This window comes from Panthera pardus, unplaced genomic scaffold (assembly GCF_024362965.1).
Source record: "Panthera pardus isolate Hobbes unplaced genomic scaffold, ASM2436296v1 HiC_scaffold_16, whole genome shotgun sequence".
In the NCBI taxonomy this organism is placed as follows: domain Eukaryota; kingdom Metazoa; phylum Chordata; class Mammalia; order Carnivora; family Felidae; genus Panthera; species Panthera pardus.
Window position 1 is genome coordinate 67,846,980 of NW_026526721.1, and position 21,717 is coordinate 67,868,696.

At 37.3% G+C, this 21,717-nt stretch overlaps 1 protein-coding gene across 1 annotated transcript in view; it reads left to right on the forward strand.

Moving 5' to 3' along the window:
• Window positions 1-21,176, forward strand: part of SLC49A4 (solute carrier family 49 member 4) — a 77,907-nt gene extending 56,731 nt beyond the window's left edge. The window contains exons 8-9 of the mRNA XM_019448584.2: window positions 12,792-12,974; window positions 20,346-21,176. Coding sequence (XP_019304129.2) covers window positions 12,792-12,974; window positions 20,346-20,461 — 299 coding nt within the window. The 3' untranslated portion in view covers window positions 20,462-21,176. The remainder of the gene's footprint in view (window positions 1-12,791; window positions 12,975-20,345) is intronic.
• Window positions 21,177-21,717: the final 541 nt, after the last annotated feature.

Below are 21,717 nucleotides of genomic sequence, written 5' to 3' on the forward strand. Positions count from 1 at the left end.
CTAGAAAATACCTTTAGGAAGTATATTACAGACAGCTTATTCAGCTCATCTAATTGACCTGAAATATTTAATTTTTTTTTTTACTGTTTATTTATTTTTGAGACAAAGAGAGGCAGAGCATGAATGGGGAAGGAGGGTCAGAGAGAGAGGGAGACACAGAATCCAAAGCAGGCTCCAGGCTCTGAGCTGTCAGCACAGAGCCCAATGAGGGGCTCGAACTTACGGACCCTGAGATCATGACCTGAACCGAAGTTGGACGCTTAACTGACTGAGCCACCCAAGTGCCCCTGACCTGAAATATTTATAGTTGCTATTGCATTTTTTTTTTGTTTTATTTTAGAGAGAGCATGATCAGGGGAGAGGGGCGGGGCGGGGGGGATGGTTAGGAGAAAGAGAGAGAGAGAGAGGAATGAATCTTAAGCAGGCTTCATGCTCAGCGCAGAACCCGACTTGGGGCTTGATCCCATGACCCTGGGATTATGACCTGAGCTGAAACTGAGAGTCAAATACTCAACCAACTGAGCCACCCAGGTGCTCCGCTATTGTGTTGTTATCAATACTGTCATTTGGGGGTCTGTATTAGTTTACCATGGCCACTATAACAAGTTATCACAAATACAGTGGCTTAAAACAACACCAGTTTATTGTCTTACATTTCTGTAAGTTAGAAGTCCAATGTGGGTCTCACTAAGCTAAAGTCAAAGTGTGGGCAAACTCTAGACAAGGGAAGAATACACTATCTTGCCTTTTCTGACCTCCAGAGGCCACCCAGATTCCTGGATTCCCTTCCTCCATCTTTAAAGCCTGCCATGGGTCAAGTCCTTCTCACACAGCATTACCCGCGCCTTTCTTCCAAGTCACATCTTCCTCTGAGGTCTAATCCTCTGCTCTTTTCTCTACTTTTAAGGATCCCTGTGATTATACTGAACCCACCCAGATAATTCAGGATAAGCTCTCAATTTTAAGCTCAACTGATTAGTAACCTTAATTCCATCTGCAGCCTTAATTGTATACAGACAAAAGGAACCTTTCTCTAATGGGGTCCCCATGAAATACGCATGCCATTGGTCAATAGGCCCCAATAGAGCCACTTCAGACTCTTGTTAACTCTTACCCATACAAGTGCTTATTACAGCAAATAATCCTACAATTTTATAGCCTACTTTGTAACAAAGAATCCTATATTCTACCTTTATAACAAATAATCCCATAATAAACACATAATCCAGTAGGTGGCTATTACTTACAAATGGAATAAAAAATCTGCATCTTGAGCAATCTTTTATTTAAAAAAAAAAAAAAAAAAGGAAGTGGGGGTGCCTTGGTGGTTCAGTCGGTTAAGTGTCTGACTTCTGGTTTCCTCTCAAGTTATGATCTCACTGTTCATGAGTTCGGGCCCCATATTGGACTCTGTGCACTAGCACAGAGCCTGCTTGGGATTCTGTCTCTCCCTCTCTCTCTGCCCTTCCCCCACTCACTCTCTGTCTCTTAAAATAAATAAACTTCAAAAAAATTTTAAAAAGGAAGAAACAATAACAGAGCCCTCATGGTCTATAAAATAATATGTCATAGTATCCCAGTTTGGATTTCAGTGCTCTGTTATAAAAGGACCAGCAATTTATATATCAAAGGTATCAAATTTTTCAAAGACAGCCTTTGAACTCACAACCCTGCAATCAAGACCTGCGCTGAGATAGAGAGTCAGATGCTTGCTTAATGGACTGAGCCACCCTGGCACTCCAAAGACAGCCTTTATTTTGGAGTTCCTGCCACTTCTACAGTGACACTTTTATAGGTTGCCCTATATCCACGACTACCAAACTACACCAGGCCAGCTTCCCTGGAGTTCCACAGCAAACTCAAAAGGGCAACGTGGGTTATTTTAAATTTCTGCAGTCAAATGCTCTACCCCTGAGCTATACCCCCTAAATTTCTGAAGGAAACACAGAGATATTCCACATCCGTCAGACACTTTGTGAACGTCTAGTTCAAGAGAGTTCCCAGTTTCGTCATTAGATCCTACTACATTCTTTTCGATGACATCACATCTCTCCGAAGTTAGGTTTCCTGCAGCTGCTGTGATAAAAAGGAAGTGCTGCACAAAAATCAGGACCAGGAAATGAGGGTGTCGATCTGATTGTAAGAGTTGATCCCAAGATTTGAGAAGGCATGCATTGCCCATCAGATGCACGTGTCTCATTAGTAAGCAATTGTGGTTATTTGAGATATATATATAGATATATATCTATATATCTATATCTATATATATATATATACACACACACATATATATATAGATAGATAGATAGATATACACATATATATATAATATATGTTAAATTGTTTGGACCTAACTATGTAATTAACAGAATTGTTAGCTATTTCTTTTGGCCTTGGGGCACCATGAAAAAATTACTAAGGCACTAAGGGTGCTGCAAAGGAAGGTTTGGAAATCTCTGTTTTGTACCATCCTGCCAGGTATCCTTAACTTTAATTTTTATTGCTTTGCCTATAAAGCCCAGTTGTCCAGAGTAATAAGTTTTGGTTACTGTGTACTTTTTTTATACTAACATACCTACATTAGGTTTTTGAGCAATTTTGGCAAGTATTTTGGGCCAGAATTTTTTGTTTTATTTTATTCTGGTATAATTTCATAATTTAGCAATTGCACAACATTCCGGTAGAATAGTTTTAGTTTACAACTCCTCATATAACATTACACTCAGATTTTTGTATGTATCTGTTAGATTTTATAATAACAAAGTTATGAGTACATAATGAACACATTTTTCCCTTGAATTAAGTGTAGAATATTCGTTATAAGATATTGCATTCATTAAATTTTATGTGTTTTCTATTTAACATGATGAATTAACAGTTTTATCTCTGGGTGGTGGCAGTAAGAATGTTTCTTTTATTGCCTTCTTTTTTGTCTAGATTTGTAATAATGAGCATTTTTTTACTTTTATAATCAGAAAAAAGAAAGTATATATTTGAAAACTATACATCTTTTTAAATCTTAAGGGAAAATTGATATTATTGACCTTGGTCAGGACTATGGTTTTCCCATCTGTCCTTGAAAACAATTATGTTGGACAGAAAGGAAAGCAGAATTCTAAATTAAATCAAAGCCAGAATTGAAAGGTTGAGTTTGTGTGGCCATCTTAACAACTGAATTTATAAATTCTACTGTTGTTTTCAATTACAAGTGAGTTTTTGAATGTCACTTAGAAACTCCTGAAAGAAAGAAACTCCTGAAAGATGCGTTAAATTAAAAGCACACTGTTGAAACCTAGACTTTTCAGTCCTTCTCTGAATGATCATAGTGGGATTTTTTTTCTTTCCTGATACCATTTAATAGTTACTTGAATGTGTGTCTTACCTCCCCTACCAATCACAAAATCTGGAGCATAGACTCGTGCCTTATAAATTCTGACACCCAACTCCCAACCCACTACCTAGCTCTAGATCCTGACTAATGAGTGAATGAGTGAGTGAATGAATGAATGAAGTGTACATTACCTCCATTTTTTTTAAGTTTATTTATTTATTTTGAGAGAGTGGGGGAGGGGCAGAGATAGAGAATCCCAAGCAGGCTCCATACTGTCACTGTGGAGCCCCATGCAGGGCTCGATATCACACTTATCATGACCTGAGCCAGAATCAAGAGTTGGACACTTAACCTACTGAGCCAACCAGGCACCCCACCTGCATTTTGAATCTCAGTAGGTATGACTTATTGCAAATAATAGCAACTGTGGCCACTCTTTGTTATTCAGCACTAGCTGCAGAAAGGCAAAAGGGCACATTTTAGTGGAACAATGGAGAATTTGAATAAATCTGTCACAGATACTCTTACTGCCTTTGTAAAAATCTGACCTAATTCCTTCTAAGTAAAAGAGGTTTCATGAAAGGGAACTTACTACAAAATCTAATTATAGACACATCTAGACCTTTAGACTGATATTTAAAGCCAGTAATGGCAAATTCGTATTTCTTTTTTACCAGAGCCATTATTCTATTTTTAATGTGGAAAATATCTAGTCTTTTTACCATTTCCAGTAAATTTAGTATTCCTTTTGTTACTTTTAAATAACAGAGGACTCTACATGAAAAGTGTGAAAATATATGCATTGATTGTAATTACTGACTTAATAAATTAAAAGCTAGTTAATTTTGTTCAAGCCATGTTTAAAAGTGCTGTTACTGCTAAAGCCTTCTGTTGCAATATTTTGTGGTCCACTGATCTTGATACTATTGTTGCCATCTCTATAGAAGAAAAACTGAATCATTCCATCCTATCTAAAGGTGCACTTTTTTTTTTAATGTTTATTTATTTATGTTGTGAGAGAGAGAGCAATCGAAAGGTGGGGAAGAGGCAGAGAGAAAAGGAGAAAGACAATCCCAAGCAGGCTCCACACTGTCAGCGCAGAGCTTGACGTGGGGCTCAATCTCAGAACCCTGGGATCACGACCTGAGCCAAAATCAAGAGTTGGTGGCTTAACTGACTGACTGAGCCACCGAGGTGCCCCATAAAAGTGCACTATTTTGATACGTGTACTTGCATATATACATGCCCTTGGAAGCTATCAGCAGTATGCTTTTATTTCCTTAAGGAGATTCAGAATTTATAATTGTGTTATATGTTTATTAATTGAAGTATCTTCAACAGGGCAAATAAATAAATTCATGACTAGATAATGTGAGTTTCAAAATCTTGAAGCATATTCTATATACAAAGTTATGAAAATGCATTTCACCTTATCTGAAAAGTAGACATCTAGCCCCGTTTGCCACAACTCACACAGTCATTTTTCACTGAACAGATAAATGCTTTGAAAACGGCATTTTGAAAAATGTTAGCACTTTGGTGTTGAGTTTACTGAAACAATATAATTTGAGTTTTAGCAGAAGTGGCCTTAGGAGGTTCTTTATCTAATTCAAGTTACTGGAAGGCCTCAGTGGCAAAGTCAGACATAGATAATGAGTGAGGAGTAAGGGGGAAAGATAAGCTAGACACGAGCCCCGTGACAATGATAGGTGACTACAAGCTGACTTCAAGTGCTATTTGAAGAAAGAAAATATACTCAGTTGTATTGAAAGGCATGTGACATGTATAGGGTAGAGAGTGATCCTCTTAATATATTTTCATGTATCTTGCTTTTATTAAGATAATTATGTCCCACTTTAACAGCATGCAAAGAAATAAAAACATACATTTACCCCAAAATGGAGGGGAAATGAGAAAATTCAGAAAGGGATGATGAGCATGATTATAATATGCACACTTTTAAGGAAATTAGGGATTTTAAGGAAAGGTAGGTAAGTGACTTAATTATTCTTTCCAACTTTATGAACTAGAAGTGACTGTTACTCATGTTCATGATTCTGTGATCAAGAAGGAAAAAACAGAAGGTGGATTAAAGGAAGAAAATGGATTTGTGAAAAATCTTAAATGTAAGAGCCATGATATGCTGATAGGACCTATTGAGCAAGATAATATAATGTTTATCCATGGAGATTTTCAAGAAGAGAAATGAGTCTGTAAACAGACTCTGTTTCTGAAAGATAGAGGGCTTGACCAGGTGATCAGTGTTCCATGATGCAACTGTGCATTGCCTTCTATAGAACCGTAAGTAGTTCTTTGGGAACTTAAAAGTTACTGATAAACCTATACCTATACTACCTGATATAGTACAACCAATCTCTACTCTGGGCCCACTATTTCAAAGGGTTATTAGTTGTGCTTCATTTCTGCAAGATAACTACCTTGCCTTCCACCGTAAGAGACTCTAAACATAACTGTCAGCCTTTATAGGACTAACCTATGCCAACAAAGAGGCTAAACAAGGGACACAAATAAAATAATAACATAAATAAAGTCATTGCTATTAATGAATATTGCAGGAAAATATGCCCTATACTTTTTTGAAACCACGGTTTCATGTACTGCATGTTTTAATCAGTGGCAGATCATGAAGGCCACAACAATCATTTTTAGGAAGAAAATCTGAGGCTGAGAAGAGAGGCACAGCTCAACAATATAGAAATGTTATATCAGTGTGTGTGTACATATGTATGTGTGTATCCTGTATATTCAACACACCTAAAACCCATGAACAAACATATTGTGAATGTTTACTGTTTCTCTTTATACGTGTGTCTTTATTTCCTGAAGGAGTATTTTCAAATGCAATATCAAGGTTAATTTAGACTGTAGAAATATTTTTAATAAAGGTTTAATCTAATAATTCCCAGGTAGCTTTACTAACTTTATCATAAAATAAAATTTAGTCAGTATGCATAATCATAAAATTTATCCAATAAAGTATATTAATAAACCAACTCTTCAGGGAAATTTCTTGATTCTAATCCTTAAAACTTTTCATGATAAAAATTTATTGTACTTATTTTATAATCTTATTTCTTATTTATGATACTTCCTAATAAAACTGGAAAGAAATTCTGTATTATTCATATCTACTGAGAAGCACCTATGAAAGTTTTAGTTTTAGTTAGGCTCTCTACCTAAATTTATTTGTTATTGATCTGCTTAAATGAACCTCAGTTATCATCTGGTATAACTTATCATTCAATAAGTGAGTCTCTTCGCTTACAATCCAGAGATATGCCCATCTCACTGCAACTGGAATCCCGCCTGGATGAGGAAGCCATTCCCTGTCCCATTGTTTATCAGCTCTGGGTCCTGGGAAATTCTTCCTCCTATGGAGAGAGCTGATTTGGAGCAACACAGCCCACAGGGCAAGTCAGCTCCCTCCCTCTTCCACTGACACCCTCAAAACATTGTACCTGTCTTGTCTGACCTTAGCCTTAATCTAAGCATCCACCAGTTCTCACAAGCTGCCCTCATCAAACATGGATTCCCAGCACTGACCACCACAATCAGTCTCTTCTAAACCTACCATACTTTGTCAGGGTTTTCCTTAAAACCTATTGCTAATAGATTTCAGCCCACTTTTCCTGCTATACTCAGCACCTGATAGTGGGGGCTATTGCTTCTCATGGTTAGACATAGCTTTTTTTTTTTTTTTTTTAAGAAAAAAGAATGAAGTATAATTATTTTCTTCACACTGTGCATATAAATGGCTACTAAGCCAATAGCTGTCGATCATATTCCTTTAGGTTAGGAGTCATTTGAGGATACAGTGTGTCCTATTTATTGTTCCAACATAGTGGCTTACAAAAAATAGGTGCCTGATAAATGGTTTTGAAAAAAGTCTTATGTTTTCCCTATTAAATACCTAAACAATCATTTTTGAACCCATTTTACATGTATCATGATTAAGGTTCATCTTCTTTGTAACTTTTTCGGTTTTTTATTTTGTCATCTAGCTTATTTATGTTCAGTCACTTCAAGCTTTTAGTGCTGAACACAGATTGGGGAAGCATGCTTTTTGTGTGAATACGATTGAATAAAAGAAATACCAAGTCTTGTTTGGGGTTTTGGGGGTTTTTGTTTTGTTTTGTTTTGTTTTTCAGTCTGACACAGTGGCTTCATGCTAGATTCTGTACACCTTAATTATATTATTTTTAGCAAAGCTAATTTACATTGTTTCCAAATAAGTCATTTTGACTTCCAGAACTTTCGTCACTTCATCTGTAAAATGCTTTACCTGCTTCAAAGGGTCGATAAGGTGATCAAATATAATATATTTGAAAACAGCTTTAAAAATGCCTTAAAAATTATGTAAACCCAAGATTGAAAATTGTTTCGTTATTAATGATATCTTAAGAATCTCATTAAATGGTTGGGGCACCTGGGTGGCTTAGTCAGTTAAGCGTCCGACTTCGGCTCAGGTCATAATCTTACCTTTCGTGAGTTCAAACCCCACGTCGGGCTCTGTGCTGACAGCTCAGAGCCTGGAGCTTACTTCAGATTCTGTGTCTTCCTCTCTCTCTCTGCCCCTCCCCTGCTCGCACTCTATCTCTCTCTCTCTCAAAAATAAATAAACATAATAATAATGAAAAAAAGAATCTCATTAAATGTTGAATGGGAATAGTTCTTACCTGAAATTTTGTGATTTATTTTATGACACCTAAGGTTTGAGTGTTTGGGTTACTAAAAATTTATTTATACGTAGTTTTATGTCCCTAAGGTTAACTGACTTGGTTTGCCATTGGGAGCAGGAGTGGGGGAGGTAGTAGTTTCAGGGTTATGATCCAATTTGTGTTCTTGAAACACATCCATTGTAACTGTATTCTGTGTTGCACAGGACTTTGTTTTTTGCAGTTTGAATTGTGGGCCTGTGAAATTTTATTAACTTCTTTGAAAAAACTCTGCATCAGCATTGTATTTGTTCTGCCAAATTACCTTGACTTTTTAATTGAAAGGCAGTTTATTATAATTTTAGTATCATAAAAAGTCATAGAAATACTTAACAATTATGTAGTTTGAGCCCTCTCTGACAAGCAGGAAATTATCTTGTCTGCCTGACTTTTCGTAGATGACATTCACCCACTGGATCAGACAAACCAGTGTATAAAGATACTGTATCAGACTCTAAACTAAAAACTCAAATGAAAGTCAAATTCAAATCGGCTTCTACTTTGTGCATGTCCCAGAGCACTGGGGAGTATATGAATTCAGTCCTGACACAGCTACTTTTCCCCACTTTGATTATGAATGATCTTAATTTAACCCTTTCCTATGTAAACTATTTTGATCCTTTATGCAATAACAAGTGATTTCAGCACATCCATCCAGTGTAAAACAACCTCTTGGTCATCATTTTTATATAACAGAAGAAGCAAACCCCAAGAGTGAGAGAATTAAATGAAAATACTTGCTTTTTCTTTAATTTTTTAATGTTTATTTTATTTTTGAGAGGGAGAGAGAGCGTGAGCGGGGGAGGGGCAGAGAGAGAGGTAGACACAGAATTTGAAGCAGGCTCTAGGCTCTGAGCTGTCAGCACAGAGACCGATGCAGGGCTCGAACTTAGGAACCGTGAGATCATGACCTGAGCTGAAGTTGGATGCTTAGCCAACTGAGCCACCAGGCACCCTGAAAATACTTGGCTTTTTGATTACTGGCCTCTGAAGTTATATTACACATCTTAGCTCGTCTATCCTACATGTAATAGGAATTCTTATAAAATGAAGTGAGAATATTTGTGTCAAGGATCCTGCACAAGGGCTGAGTTACATGGCTCCCAGGTGTAGACATTAGGTCTAGGGGTCTTGCCACTCAGTGATAGCCGTTTCTGAATCAGTGAGCTAAGAAACTTACATGGGGGGGCAGGTTGGATCAGCTGCTATTTCGTTAGTTTACAATACAGTTCTTTTTTTTTTTTAATTTTTTTTTTTAATGTTTATTTTTGAGACAGAGAGAGACAGAGCATGAATGGGGGAGAGGCAGAGAGAGAGGGAGACACAGAATCGGAAGCAGGCTCCAGGCTCTGAGCCACCAGCCCAGAGCCTGATGCGGGGCTCAAACTCACAAACCGTGAGATCGTGACCTGAGCTGAAGTTGGACGCTCAACCGACTGAGCCACCCAGGCGCCCCCAGTTCTTTTGTTTTTAAATAGCTAAGATACGCACAAAGTAAATAATTCAAATTCAAATAATAGGAAAAAGGTATAAAATGAAAATGTCTACCCTCCTGTGGCCTCCAGTTTTTCTCTTTAGAGGCAACCCTGTATGTCAGTTTCTTAGGTATTTGCCCAGAGAATTCTATAAATTTACAAACAGCAGTGCATGTGTTCTTTTTAAAAAGATAACACTCTTCACCTTTTTCACTTACGCACCTTAGATATCATTAATATCAGTATAGACAGAGTTACTTCCATTTTTAATAGTTGCATAATACACCTTTGATGTTTGATACATTTTTAAACAACCAACCCCCTATCGGTGGACACTTAGCTTATTTATAATCTTTTTGTGCTACAAACAATATTGCAATGAGTGTTCTCTATAATCTTGTACCTGTATAGCTATAGAATAAATACCTAGAAGTGGAATTGTTGGGCAAAGAGTAAGTGCATTATTTGTTTTGAAAAGCATTTTCAAATTACCATCAGAAGATGAACTATTTACAGTTCTATCAACAATGTTTAATTATAATAGAAGTCTAATATTTCCAGTGATAAAGATTTCCTCTTCCCTTTCCAGAATTCAGATACCTAGGAAACCAAAATCATAAGATTCTTAATGAACATGAAATGAAACCAAGGGAGTTGGATGATCTTGAGTTTTCAGATGGGGCCCCCTGCTTCACCAAGCTCTGCTTCTCTGAGAAATTCTCTGTGTGTGTGTGTGTGTGTGTGTGTGTGTGTGTGTGTGTCTCATTTTTTTTTGTACCATGCTTGATAAAAATCGATAAAACCAAACCTCTCTTTTCAAGACTTCATACTGATAGTCCTCTTTTTGTATATCCTTATCATTACATTATCATTCTTTCTTTCTTTTACAACATGCAATTGTTATATACATATTGTGGTAATTTTTCATTTTCACTTGCCTGATTACAAACTACATGTAAGGGTATATTTCAGACATAAAAATGTCAAAAGGATTATTTCCAAACGTGTTTCCTAGAAACAGCTGATTCTATTAGTAGTTTGTGAATCTTTAGAAGTAGTACTTCCTGGTTCTTAAGAGATTGATTCTTCCTGGCATTTATTTCAATATTCTCTTATTTTGAACTCTTAGACTCATCTGTGTTTGGGTCGATAGCCATCTCTGCTCTGATTACCACTGTCTGGCTGATAAATTATTATAGAGTGTTTTGTAGATAGAGTATGCTATAAAAGCTACCGATGACATTCCATCCCTACATTTCCAAATGTCCCACTAATGAGTCACATGAAAAGGGGAATGTGTTGATTTGTTTATGTGATATGTGTCTAGCAAATATATAGTGAGCATGAGGGGTTTTGTTTTTAAGAATCTTGTGGGGCGCCTGGGTGGCTCAGTTGGTTAAGCATCTGACTTTGGCTCAGGTCATGATCTCGCGGTTTGTGAGTTCGAGCCCCGCGTTGGGCTCTGCTGACGGCTCAGAGCCTGGAGCCTGTTTCAGATTCTGTGTCTCCCTCTCTCTCTGACCCTCCCTCGTTCATGCTCTGTCTCTCTCTGTCTCAAAAATAAGTAAACATTAAAAAAAATTAAAAAAAAGAATCTTGAAAGTTACTTCATATTTTAAGTGGTATTTATTTTAACTATCAGATGCTTCCCGTTTAATTCTGTGAATAATTTGGTCACTGCTTTAGCCAGTAGTATGTTCTTTATTCACGGTGATCCTTTTGTTCTCTCTTTTCATATGTGTCTCCTAGTCAAAGAAAATCAGTATAATCACCAGCTATTTGTGTTATTAGAATGACTAAATATTTTATAATCCTGAAAGGCTAGTGTAATTAGAGGAGGAAATGGAAGTTGAGGTTCCTATACAGAAATTTTTTTTCCAGGGCATCTGGGTGGCTCAGTTGGTTAGATGTCTGACTCTTAATCTCAGCTCAGGTCACAGTCTCAAAGTCTGTAGGATCAAGCCCCACATTGGGCTCTGTGCTAACATCATGGAGCCTGCTTGGGTTCTCTCCCCCTCTCTCTGCCCCTCCCCTGTTGGCACACTCCTTCTCTCTAAATAAATAAATAAATATTTTCAAAAAAGAATTTTTCCTTAACAAATATTCAAAATATTTTCCCAGAAAAAATAAAATATTTTCCCCAAAGTTCCCCTCTACTTGCTGGATGGGATGCTGCCCAGTTATGAATCATTTAATAAAGCCAATTAGATCTTCAGAATTCTTAAAATAAAATGTATTTTCCTGCTAACCTTAGGCTTAGAATAAATTCTACTCATTATTATCTATGGGTATGATATACTTACTAGTCCAAAAGGGATGTGTTCTATAGGATATCATTTTTACCCCATTGGTTCTTTTTTTACCTTCAAATTTAAAATAATGAACATTTGTAGCTATGAAAAAATTCCTTGGAGTGGGGTGCATTTCCCTAGACATTTTTCTAAGAATAAGAATAATGCCCTTATTCAAAGATCAAAGATTTCACTACAGAATAGGGTTAATGGGCTTTTTATTGCTAACCTGGGATCCTAACCACTATATATTATACATTTCTGGGTGAAATTTTTTTTCTATCTTCCTAAAAAGTTACATATTTTTAATTTTTTCTCTAAATTTTTATTTAAATTCTGTTAACATATAAAAAGTTATGTATTTTTTAAAAACTGTTGACATAAAATTCATTCCAAAACTGAAGACTGGTTATATTTTTAGCATTTCTCCGGGAGTTACATACTAAATATTTTTATTTTGTATTTGAAGATGATTACTAACCAGTCCTTTTAAATATGTAATTTTTAGGAACACTTAATGTTTCTTACATTTATTCTTAGATTTTAAGTTTTCTTTAAAATTATAGAATGAGTTTAGATTTCAAATTAAGTTGCTGTATTTTATGTAAACCTCTGTCTGCCAGGAGTGTGACTGAGGGAGAAGAACCCTTTTAATTATATATTATAGTGGTGAAATGATTATAGTGATGAAATCACTTCCGTGCTTTGAAGTAATCCAAACCAAAATGATAAAGCAAATCCTGATGGTCATCTGGCAACAAAACCTTCTCCTATCTACTCCACAAAACCTGAGCAAAGAGCTGACAGATATGTGATGCTTTGTCAAACTTTATCAACTACCATTGAAAAGATATGAAATTCCAGAGTTGATACTTCTGAAAGAGAATACCCAGAAGATCTATCTGATATGACTCACTGTTGCTACCATGAAACTAAAATGTTTGTGTTTTCATTTTAGTGACATTATATGCCTCCTGCATTCTCCTGGGAGTGTTCTTGAATAGCAGTATACCTATATTTTTTGAGCTTTTTGTGGAGACTGTCTACCCAGTTCCAGAAGGAATTACTTGTGGAGTTGTCACTTTTTTAAGTAATATGTTCATGGGAGTACTTTTATTTTTTCTCACATTTTATCACACAGGTAAGAAATTTGACTTTTTATTTACTATCTAAATGTATTACGAGAGAGGTTTGTGGCACTGGTGTATAGGGAATTTATGTGGAGAATTCTCACCAAAGCAAATTACTTTGACAAAGCTTTCAGGTGCCTAAAAAAAAGATCCTCCATTTTGTTTTTCTTGAAATGCATCCTAGACTAATGTAATGCACCCTCACTCCCTAGAGTTTCTGGTTTAATTAACCTGGACTGGGGCCCTGTATTTGTATTTTTAAAAAGCCACCAAGTGATTCTAATATACTGGTTCTTGTTGAGAACCACTGGTATATTGCTTTTTAAAAGATACTTAGAATCTACTGTCTTAACATAAGGTACAAGTTAAAGTCAGAGGTAGATTTGTAGTGTCAATCCTTAGAGATGAATGAGAGGTCACCCAAGGAGTGGGTAGAATATAAGGAACAGCACTCTCCAGTGAAACTTTTTAGGAGGCTGGCAGTGTTCTTTACTGTCCAGTACAGTACCACTAGCCACACTCAGCTAGTGCAAGTAAGGGATTGGACTTTTTACCATTTTCTTTTAATTAATGTAAGTTGAAATTTAAATAGCTACACATAGCTAGTGGCTAGTGAATTGGTCAGCACAGGTATAGAGTGAAAAGAAGGTTGAAGTGAGAACCCAGGGGGTACGCCTTTGAAGAAAAGGGAGGCCGTTACAAGAGAGGAAGGGATGGGGTCCTGAACTCAAGTGGAGGAGTTAGACTTGGACAAAAGGAGTTAGGAGAGGAAGCAGTGCGGGCAGCCACAGAGGCAGACACGCTTCCCAGGGCGATTGTTGAAGGAGCTCCTTCTTGATGGCACCAGCTTCTGCTTAGAAGCCAGTTGTCTGTCAAGAGCTGGTGGGAAGATAGTGGAGACAGGGCTTAAGGAGAGAATGGAACATTAAAATAACCTTGGAGGGATGGGAGGAGACACTGCAGGGACAGCTGGAAAGATTGCTGGGCACACTGAAGGCAGGCCACCTGAGGTTGGGATCCATGGGTTTGTAGTGACTCCGTTTTGCACAGCTGTTTGGTTTTCTCTGTTACTCATTCTTCTCTGTCCAAAATCTGTCTTGCTGTTTTGAAACATTTGAGCATAATTATCTAGTATTTTTTTCTTGCATGTTAAGGGTTTATACTTGTGATTCTTGAATGTAAATTTTTATTAATTTCTACTAGGCTTGTATCCTATTTTATTTCCTCATCATAAGCAATCTGTTATTACTACCTTTTTTTCCTCATTGCTTTTCTCTTAACTGCTCATCAAATACCAGTAAATTTGCATAATTTGTACATGGAAGAATCTAATTTTAAGATTCAAATGTAACACATGCTCTAAAGTGTGACAATCCAAGAGGCCTAATATTTTATAGGAAACTTCCTGACAGTCTTATAATTGAAATAATAGCCACAATAACCACCTTGACTGGAAAATACATTTTTGAAACTTTCAAAGCTGATGAAACAGAATCTGGTCTGGGTTTTAGACAACTTTTAACATAGCATTTTCACCTAACAGCAAAAAGCATCCAAATGATATGTTAATTTCTTAATATATATGATTAACAACAAACTAGATCATTTCCACCAATCAGTAACGCAGGCGAAGTAGGTTTTTACTTTCCTAGACTTGATGTGAGGTCAGTTTCTCTTATGAAGGAGAGAGAGATTGATGAAGCCAGACTCCTGTTGACAGTCCTCTTGAAAACATGTGTTTCCATTAGGGAAAATGCCATCAGGAGGTGTTAGAATAAGGTCTTTCCCTCCAATGTGTTTTCTAAACAGAACAAACAATTCCAAATAGAATAAACAATTATTACACATCAGCTTTAATCCACTTCAGTTTGTCACAGTTGAAGTTAAGAGGCTTAATGCCTCTCTTTTTGCATGGTAAAGTATGAGAGATGGCTATGTTGCCCCCTCAGGTGTAGAAACAATTTTCCAGCCCACGGACACAGCTCTGCTAAGTGGTCCCTGCAGCCTGGTAGAGCGTGTTTTTTTCTGTCTGCTGGGAATAAGTTTTGTCCTCCCAGTATATAAAAACGACAACAGTAGAAGCCCGATAATGTTATCCTCCAAGAAACCTCTTGCATGTGGTCTCTAAAACATAACACATGTTTATTCATCAGTTTAAGGCAGAGACTAACTACCCTTACACTGACTATGGAAGAGCCCAGTGTACCCCTGACCATCTTGCTTGGCCAGTAGAGAGTCTGTGTCACTCTGCTGGTCCAGCTGCAGCTTTCAACTTGTTCAACAGAGACTGGAGTCTGGCGCAAGGGTGCTAGAACTGACATCAGTTGGCGTTCACCCCCCATTTTGCAGATTCCTAGTGACCAGGTACAAGCAGATGTTTTTGTTTCTTTGGCATAGGTGGCAGAAGAAACACTTAGCAACGTTTCTGCTAATTCCTGTCTCACTGATGTGATCAAGGATTTATCCAGCTGGGGAAAAAAACTTCCCTCTTTTTGCTTGGTTTCTGGTCACATGTTTGTATACATCTCTTGTGTGGGTGTTAAAGGTTTCTGCCTAATCTCCATGATTATTATGAAAAATGAAACTTTAATAATTAATTTTAGTCCGGCAAGATGATTTTCAGGAAAAAAGAAAATCTCAGTTCATTTTGACATTTTAGAGAGTTAATGAGAAGGTATGTGTGAAAGAGCCCTAGGCCAGGGCATTACTGGCACTCACCAAATGTTTGTTTTGTTTCCTTCTAGATAATTTGCTGTTTGCTGGTAATAATTTAAATATCTAGGCTTCTTTTTTTTTTTTTTTTTTTTAAGTTTATTTATTTTGAGAGAGAGAGACAGAGTGAGCAGGTTGGGGGCAAGAAAGAGAGAGAGAGAGACTGAGCCATTCAGGCACCCCTAGGCTTCTGTTTTCTAGGGGTGCCTGGATGGCGCAGTCGGTTAAGCGTCTGACTTGGTTTTGGCTCAGGTCACGATCTCATGGTCCATGAGTTTCAGTCCCGTGTTGGGCTCTGTGCTAATAGCGCACTGCTTGGGATTCTGTTTCCCTCTCTCTCTCTGCCCCTCCCTGCTCACTCTCTCTCCCTCTCTCAAAAATAAACATTAAAAAAAAATGCTTTTTACATGTTTATTTGTTAGTGTGTGTAATAAATGCATACAAATATGCCCACATCTCTCTAAGGCTAAGGTTACTAGAACCATGAAGACCTTGTTGAGGCTCTTTCATATATGACTAGTTGATCTCGCCCAGAAGTCCTGTAGCGGGAGTTCACATGCCTCACAACTGAGGTTTGAGGATACATACATTACAAGTCTGAAGATTCTGCAAAGTTATCTCCTAAAAATAACTTTCAGTTCCCCAGCCAGTACCCCAAACATTTCATAGGATGAATGGAAGTCCCTTCCATTACAGCCAGCATTCAAATGCCATAATTCAGTCACGTTAAAACTTGAAAAACTCACCCAGAAGTTAGTTACATGTCAGGACTCAATTCTGTCAGTTATGTGATTGGAAGGCCTGTATTTTAATCATCATGAAGATCTCTGGTTTCGTAGGTCACTCCTTGAAGAAGTACTAAACTTTCTGACTAGCATTTTATTTCCCCACAACGTGCTACTTAGTGGGTGGCTGTGTCAGATATAATTTTTCAGGGCTATACAGACTAGCCCCAAAATGACCACATTAGAATGGCTTGCCAAGCAAGAAAGGCTCCACTGGTGATTTGCTTGCAGATCATGGCCATTGCCATCATTGACGATGGATGTCATACCAGTTTCTATGCCAGTGGCACTGGCTTCTTTGGAGCCCTGGGCCACAGGGTCTCCCATGTCCTGTTTTTATTCTATTTGGGGTACCTGGAACAGTGTCAGAAGTTTCTTAGAGTTTTTCTGTCTTGGGGTTTTCAAGGTCACTTTCAAAAAAAAAGAAAAGAAAAAAAAGAAGCCAAAAACTGTTACTTGCTCCCTAATATAAGCATATTTATAAAACTGAGTTGCTTCGTATAATGTTTGCTTTGAGAATCTCAGTGAGTTATTTCAGACAGTGCAATGAAGCTTTATTCTAATAACTTCAATTTGACAAAATCAGTCTGAGGGTGCTCTTAGGTTCTTTATATGCTTTGAAATATATTCTCATGTTCTACTTGATAGTTTGTAGCTTGTTCTGAAGTTTGTATTGTTTTGCTATTTTTTTGTTGTTGTTGTTGTTCTAGAAGCTTTGCAGCAGGTTTTGGCTAAATGAACTAAAGGTTTTTACCTCTGGCCTTTCATTTTTGAAGTAGCTGACCACATGAATCTGAGGCTGCATTGAGGCTCAAAAGATTCAGGAGCCTGGCTGAGGGGGAGGCATTGACTGCTAGTTACCAGAATAGGTTCACCAGATATGGACTAGTCAGGAGTAATTTTATATGTAGGGAGTAATCATACAACATTATGGTTAGATCATTGGATACTTAGTGTGGAGTGAAGACAGCAGGGCATTATACCATGAGATCATGATGTCAGCTGGCTCTTCTTGAGGGTGAATAGAGGCAATTTTGTTAAATCATCATAATTCTGGTTAAATTCCCAAAGAAAGTAGAAGGTTGGTTCCAGAGGGTGGTATCTGGGAACAGACAAGTACTCAAAGGTGATAGAAAACAAAAGCATAACATCATTAAAGGGAAAGATGAGATGAAGAGTATAAGAGTGCTTCTAGAAGAAAAAAGTAAGAGGATGAGCGAAATCCTAATTAGATAATCCCAGAAGAACATCACCGTTTGGTGCAGAGCCCACTTCACTGAGTAAAACATAGCATAGCACCTGTCTAAACTGTAAAACTGGCAGACAGTACTCAGGATGCAGTATATATAATAAATGATAGAGAACCAGCAAAAATAGAGAGAGAGGCAAACTGTGTAGAATAGATTCGTACTTTCTCTAGTGAAAGACCGAAAGAAGGAATATTAGAAAGCTGTGTTCCTTGTAAAAAGGTGTCAAGTTTAAGAACGTTTCAATGAATCAGGATTCTCTTGGTTCAATTATGTCATATGACACCAGGCTCAGAAAGGACAGCAGGTGACTTTGCTACTCGAAGGTCATGTTAAACTTTTAAGCAAGCCATTTCCTGCTTATTAGAGCACCTAAGCTGTGGTTCATGTGAACGGTTTTCAGTGGGAAAATATATAGATGCATACCTTTTTGCTTTCTGAAATGGCAAATAATTTCAAAGAACACTTGTAGTTGGTTGAGCCAAGTGAACTTAACTAAAAGGTGGACTTAACTTTTCAGAGGAAGGCACAGTAGTGAAAACCAACTAAACCATAACACTAAACAGCAGTTATGAGGCATTTTTATAGATTTCATCTGAACCCAGGGCGAAGGAATAATTTACAACTCTGATGAAATAAAAGGTCTGCTTTCGCAATATTCGATAAATTTCTAGGTTTGAGGAGAGCAAGGACAAGTTGGTTGCTGCTACATGTGTGTTACTCTAGCTCCCCATAAAATACAGTCTCTTAAGATTTAGAAAATGTCATTGTTGTAGACTACTTTGTCAAGTACCATACTTTTTTTTAGCTGTTGCTTAAAAGTCAGAATGTTCACTTTAAAATTTTTTTTTTTTAATGTTTATTTTTGAGAGACAGAGACAGACAGCATGAGCGGGAGAGGGGCAGAGAGAGAGAGAGGGAGACCCAGAATATGAAGCAGGCTCCAGGCTCTGAGCTCAAACTCACAAGCCGTAAGGTCATGACCTGAGCAGAAGTTGGAACCGACTGAGCCACCCAGGCATCCCCAGAATGTTCACTTTTAATATAAATAGTATGCTGTTCTATTTTACTGCTTTTTCTCTTATTTTTTTTAACTGCTTCTTTTTGCCTGTTAAAATTATCATCAGAAATCCAGAAGCTACATGGTTAATATAAAAGCTGAAAATGCTGGTGTGTCATTTCAGGGGATATTGGAATAAAGACAAGATTCCAGGGGTCACAGCCTTCCTGGGTGTTTAGATTATACTCAATCCAAGTAAAGCACAGAAATAGCTTTGCATAGAAATACCATTGAAATATATGTCTTTGTTGTATGCTATAGAATAGCATGTCTGACTTTTAAAATGTAAAAATTGAGAGGTGGGGAGCCTGCTTTTGTAAGCATATTACAGAAAAAAAAGTATTTCAGCACCTTTTCTTACCACTTGGTTTTCTGATTTCCATTCCTGAGCATAAATTGCTCTTTTAGCCATATGAATTATGGATTGATTGAAAGCAGCAGTGTAGAAATCTTTAGGATGATTTTTGAAGATTAAGGCAGTATTAGTATTCTGTAGAAGTACAAAAGGAAAATATAAACCTATAGCAGTGCCCAAAGGAAAAAATGTACCAGGGAGCTTTTTCCCTTCATTTGTTGTTGTTGTTGTTGTTGTTGTTGTTGTTGTTTTCATTGAAATTGCTAAAGAGATATTAAACTAGGGAAGTTATCCCCACCACCACCAACCCAACCTCTTCATGCCAGGGAGCCGCTCACTTGTGCTCCCAGAGCCTCAGGATTGCCTGCCAAGGAGGGTTGGGTAGAAGGAAGCCAAATGGATGCACAGCTCAAGGGCCACGGGAGCTGGAGGAGGCAGCCATGGGCAGCCACAGCGAGTGGGTGTGTCTTGTTAGCACAAGGCTGGGACTGGCCTGTAGGCAAGCCCTGAATTCACGAGTGAGCATTTTTGAAGAAGGATGTTCTTGATACCATTAAAGCAAGTAATGGCAGAATCACCTGTTCAGAGGATTCCTGTAGGTTTTCAGATAATGGGCATCATTTATGCTGGTAGGGGGGAGAAAAGAACAGAAAGAAACAAACCAAAATATTCACAGTAGTTTTTCTGAGGGTAGAATTAGGATTAATTTGTTAGATTTTACTTTATTTTTTTCATATATTTTCTAACCTGTTTTACAATCATTACTACTTGCTGAGAACTAGATTTTTCTGTCCAAGGAAATCTAAAAAACTTATCTCAAAATTCAGGTCATTTTCTTATCTTTAACCCATCAGATATTTCTAAACAGAGATGAGAGTGATAGTGATAGCATTAAAAAATAGCAAACGAACATTTAAAGGTGATTATTTTTTCTTTGAAGAAATGGATTTTTTTTTTTTTTTGCCACCAAGGTCAAGGTGAGTTAAACTGATGAAAAGTTATTAATAATATTGATTTAAAATGTTCCACATGAAAGCGGTATAATACATCATATGTATCACCCAGACTCCAGATCGCCGTTTATTGAACACCGGTTTCCAGGCCTTCCATGATGCATTTAGTGTAAGTGCTTTGGAATAATGCACAGCGATTGCTCCCGGCATACAGGTGCCGTTCTGCTGGTGACGTGTGAATGCTTACAACTGTGTGTTTTTGTCTTACAGAGTTATCTTGGTTCAACTGGTGCCTTCCCGGGTCGTGTTTGCTCAGTCTCCTCCTCATTCTGTGCTTCAGGGAATCCTATGACAGACTCTATCTTGATGTGGTTGTCTCAGTTTAATAGCACAGACTTGAAGGAGTTTGAAAAGGGACTGCAAATCATACGGCATACTGCACATTTGCTTGGAGTTGCACACCTAACAGGAAAAAAAAAAAAAGGAGAAGAGAGAAGCTTCACTCAGAGGTTTTGTCAGGTTACAGATGATCATATTCATTTCATGACTACTAGGTAACAATAATGTGGGACTTGAGTGATAATAGGGGGCTTAAAGACTCTAAATGGCATACCCGTGCCTGGTTCTGGGGTTGGAAGTGTGGATATCTTACACATAAAGCACTACCTAAATAATGCCCTCTATGTTCTGTGCCAGTGCTAAACTACTGATTGATTAATTGTAATTATGGGAAGAAATAAAGGGTATCTATCACATACCTTACCGAAGTCACATATCAGAATAGGAAGAAATGCCACTAACTTCTAAAGAAGTTTAAACCCTATATCAGATTTTAATTATAAAATAGCCAACAGGTATATCAATGATAAAATTTAGCCACGTGTACACTACGTTTTTTCTAATAAAGCCATTTCTTATATGACTCCTTATTTTTAATTAGGTCGGAAACCTTTGGCCATCTTTATTATGGTGAACAAGTGCTTCCCAGTGACTTCCGAGCACATATTTGTGTCTCGATCTCAACTTATCCTTGTTTCTGTGAAATACAGTTTCATCTACTAGGCTCTGAAATAATTATATTAAAGGTGACTAAATGTTTAATATAGTCGCATTAAGTATTGTATGAAAAATGTAATTCCGTTCTGATTTAGCACTTTGTTAAAAGTGAAATGACAAATCACATAGAACATTCTGTGTCTTCAGCCTATATATATGCATATGTACATGGTGGCGTGGGATGTAAAGTCCAGCACCAGCTATTATTTCCTAGGGTTGCATTTTACTAAATGGCCCTTGTTTGAAAATAACAATTTATAACCTTGAAATCTTCAAATCTGTTGAGTTATATCTGAATTACATTCTTGTGTTTCAATTCAGGTTGTTTCAATTCAGTTCTATATGGAGTCAGTACATTTGAGAGAACGATATTTTGCCAGTACCTGTTTTCTTTGTATGGAAGATAGCTTTTAAAAAAATGACAGTTACTCATTGGACAGCTCTCAGACATATATTTCACTGTGACGTAAAATATGCTCCGGTGGGATTATGCTGTTACCACTGTTCACATTTACATAATTCCCCTTACCCAAGGAAACCAAACGTTTCTCAAAAAGACAAAAACAGTACTTTCTTTGCCTTCATT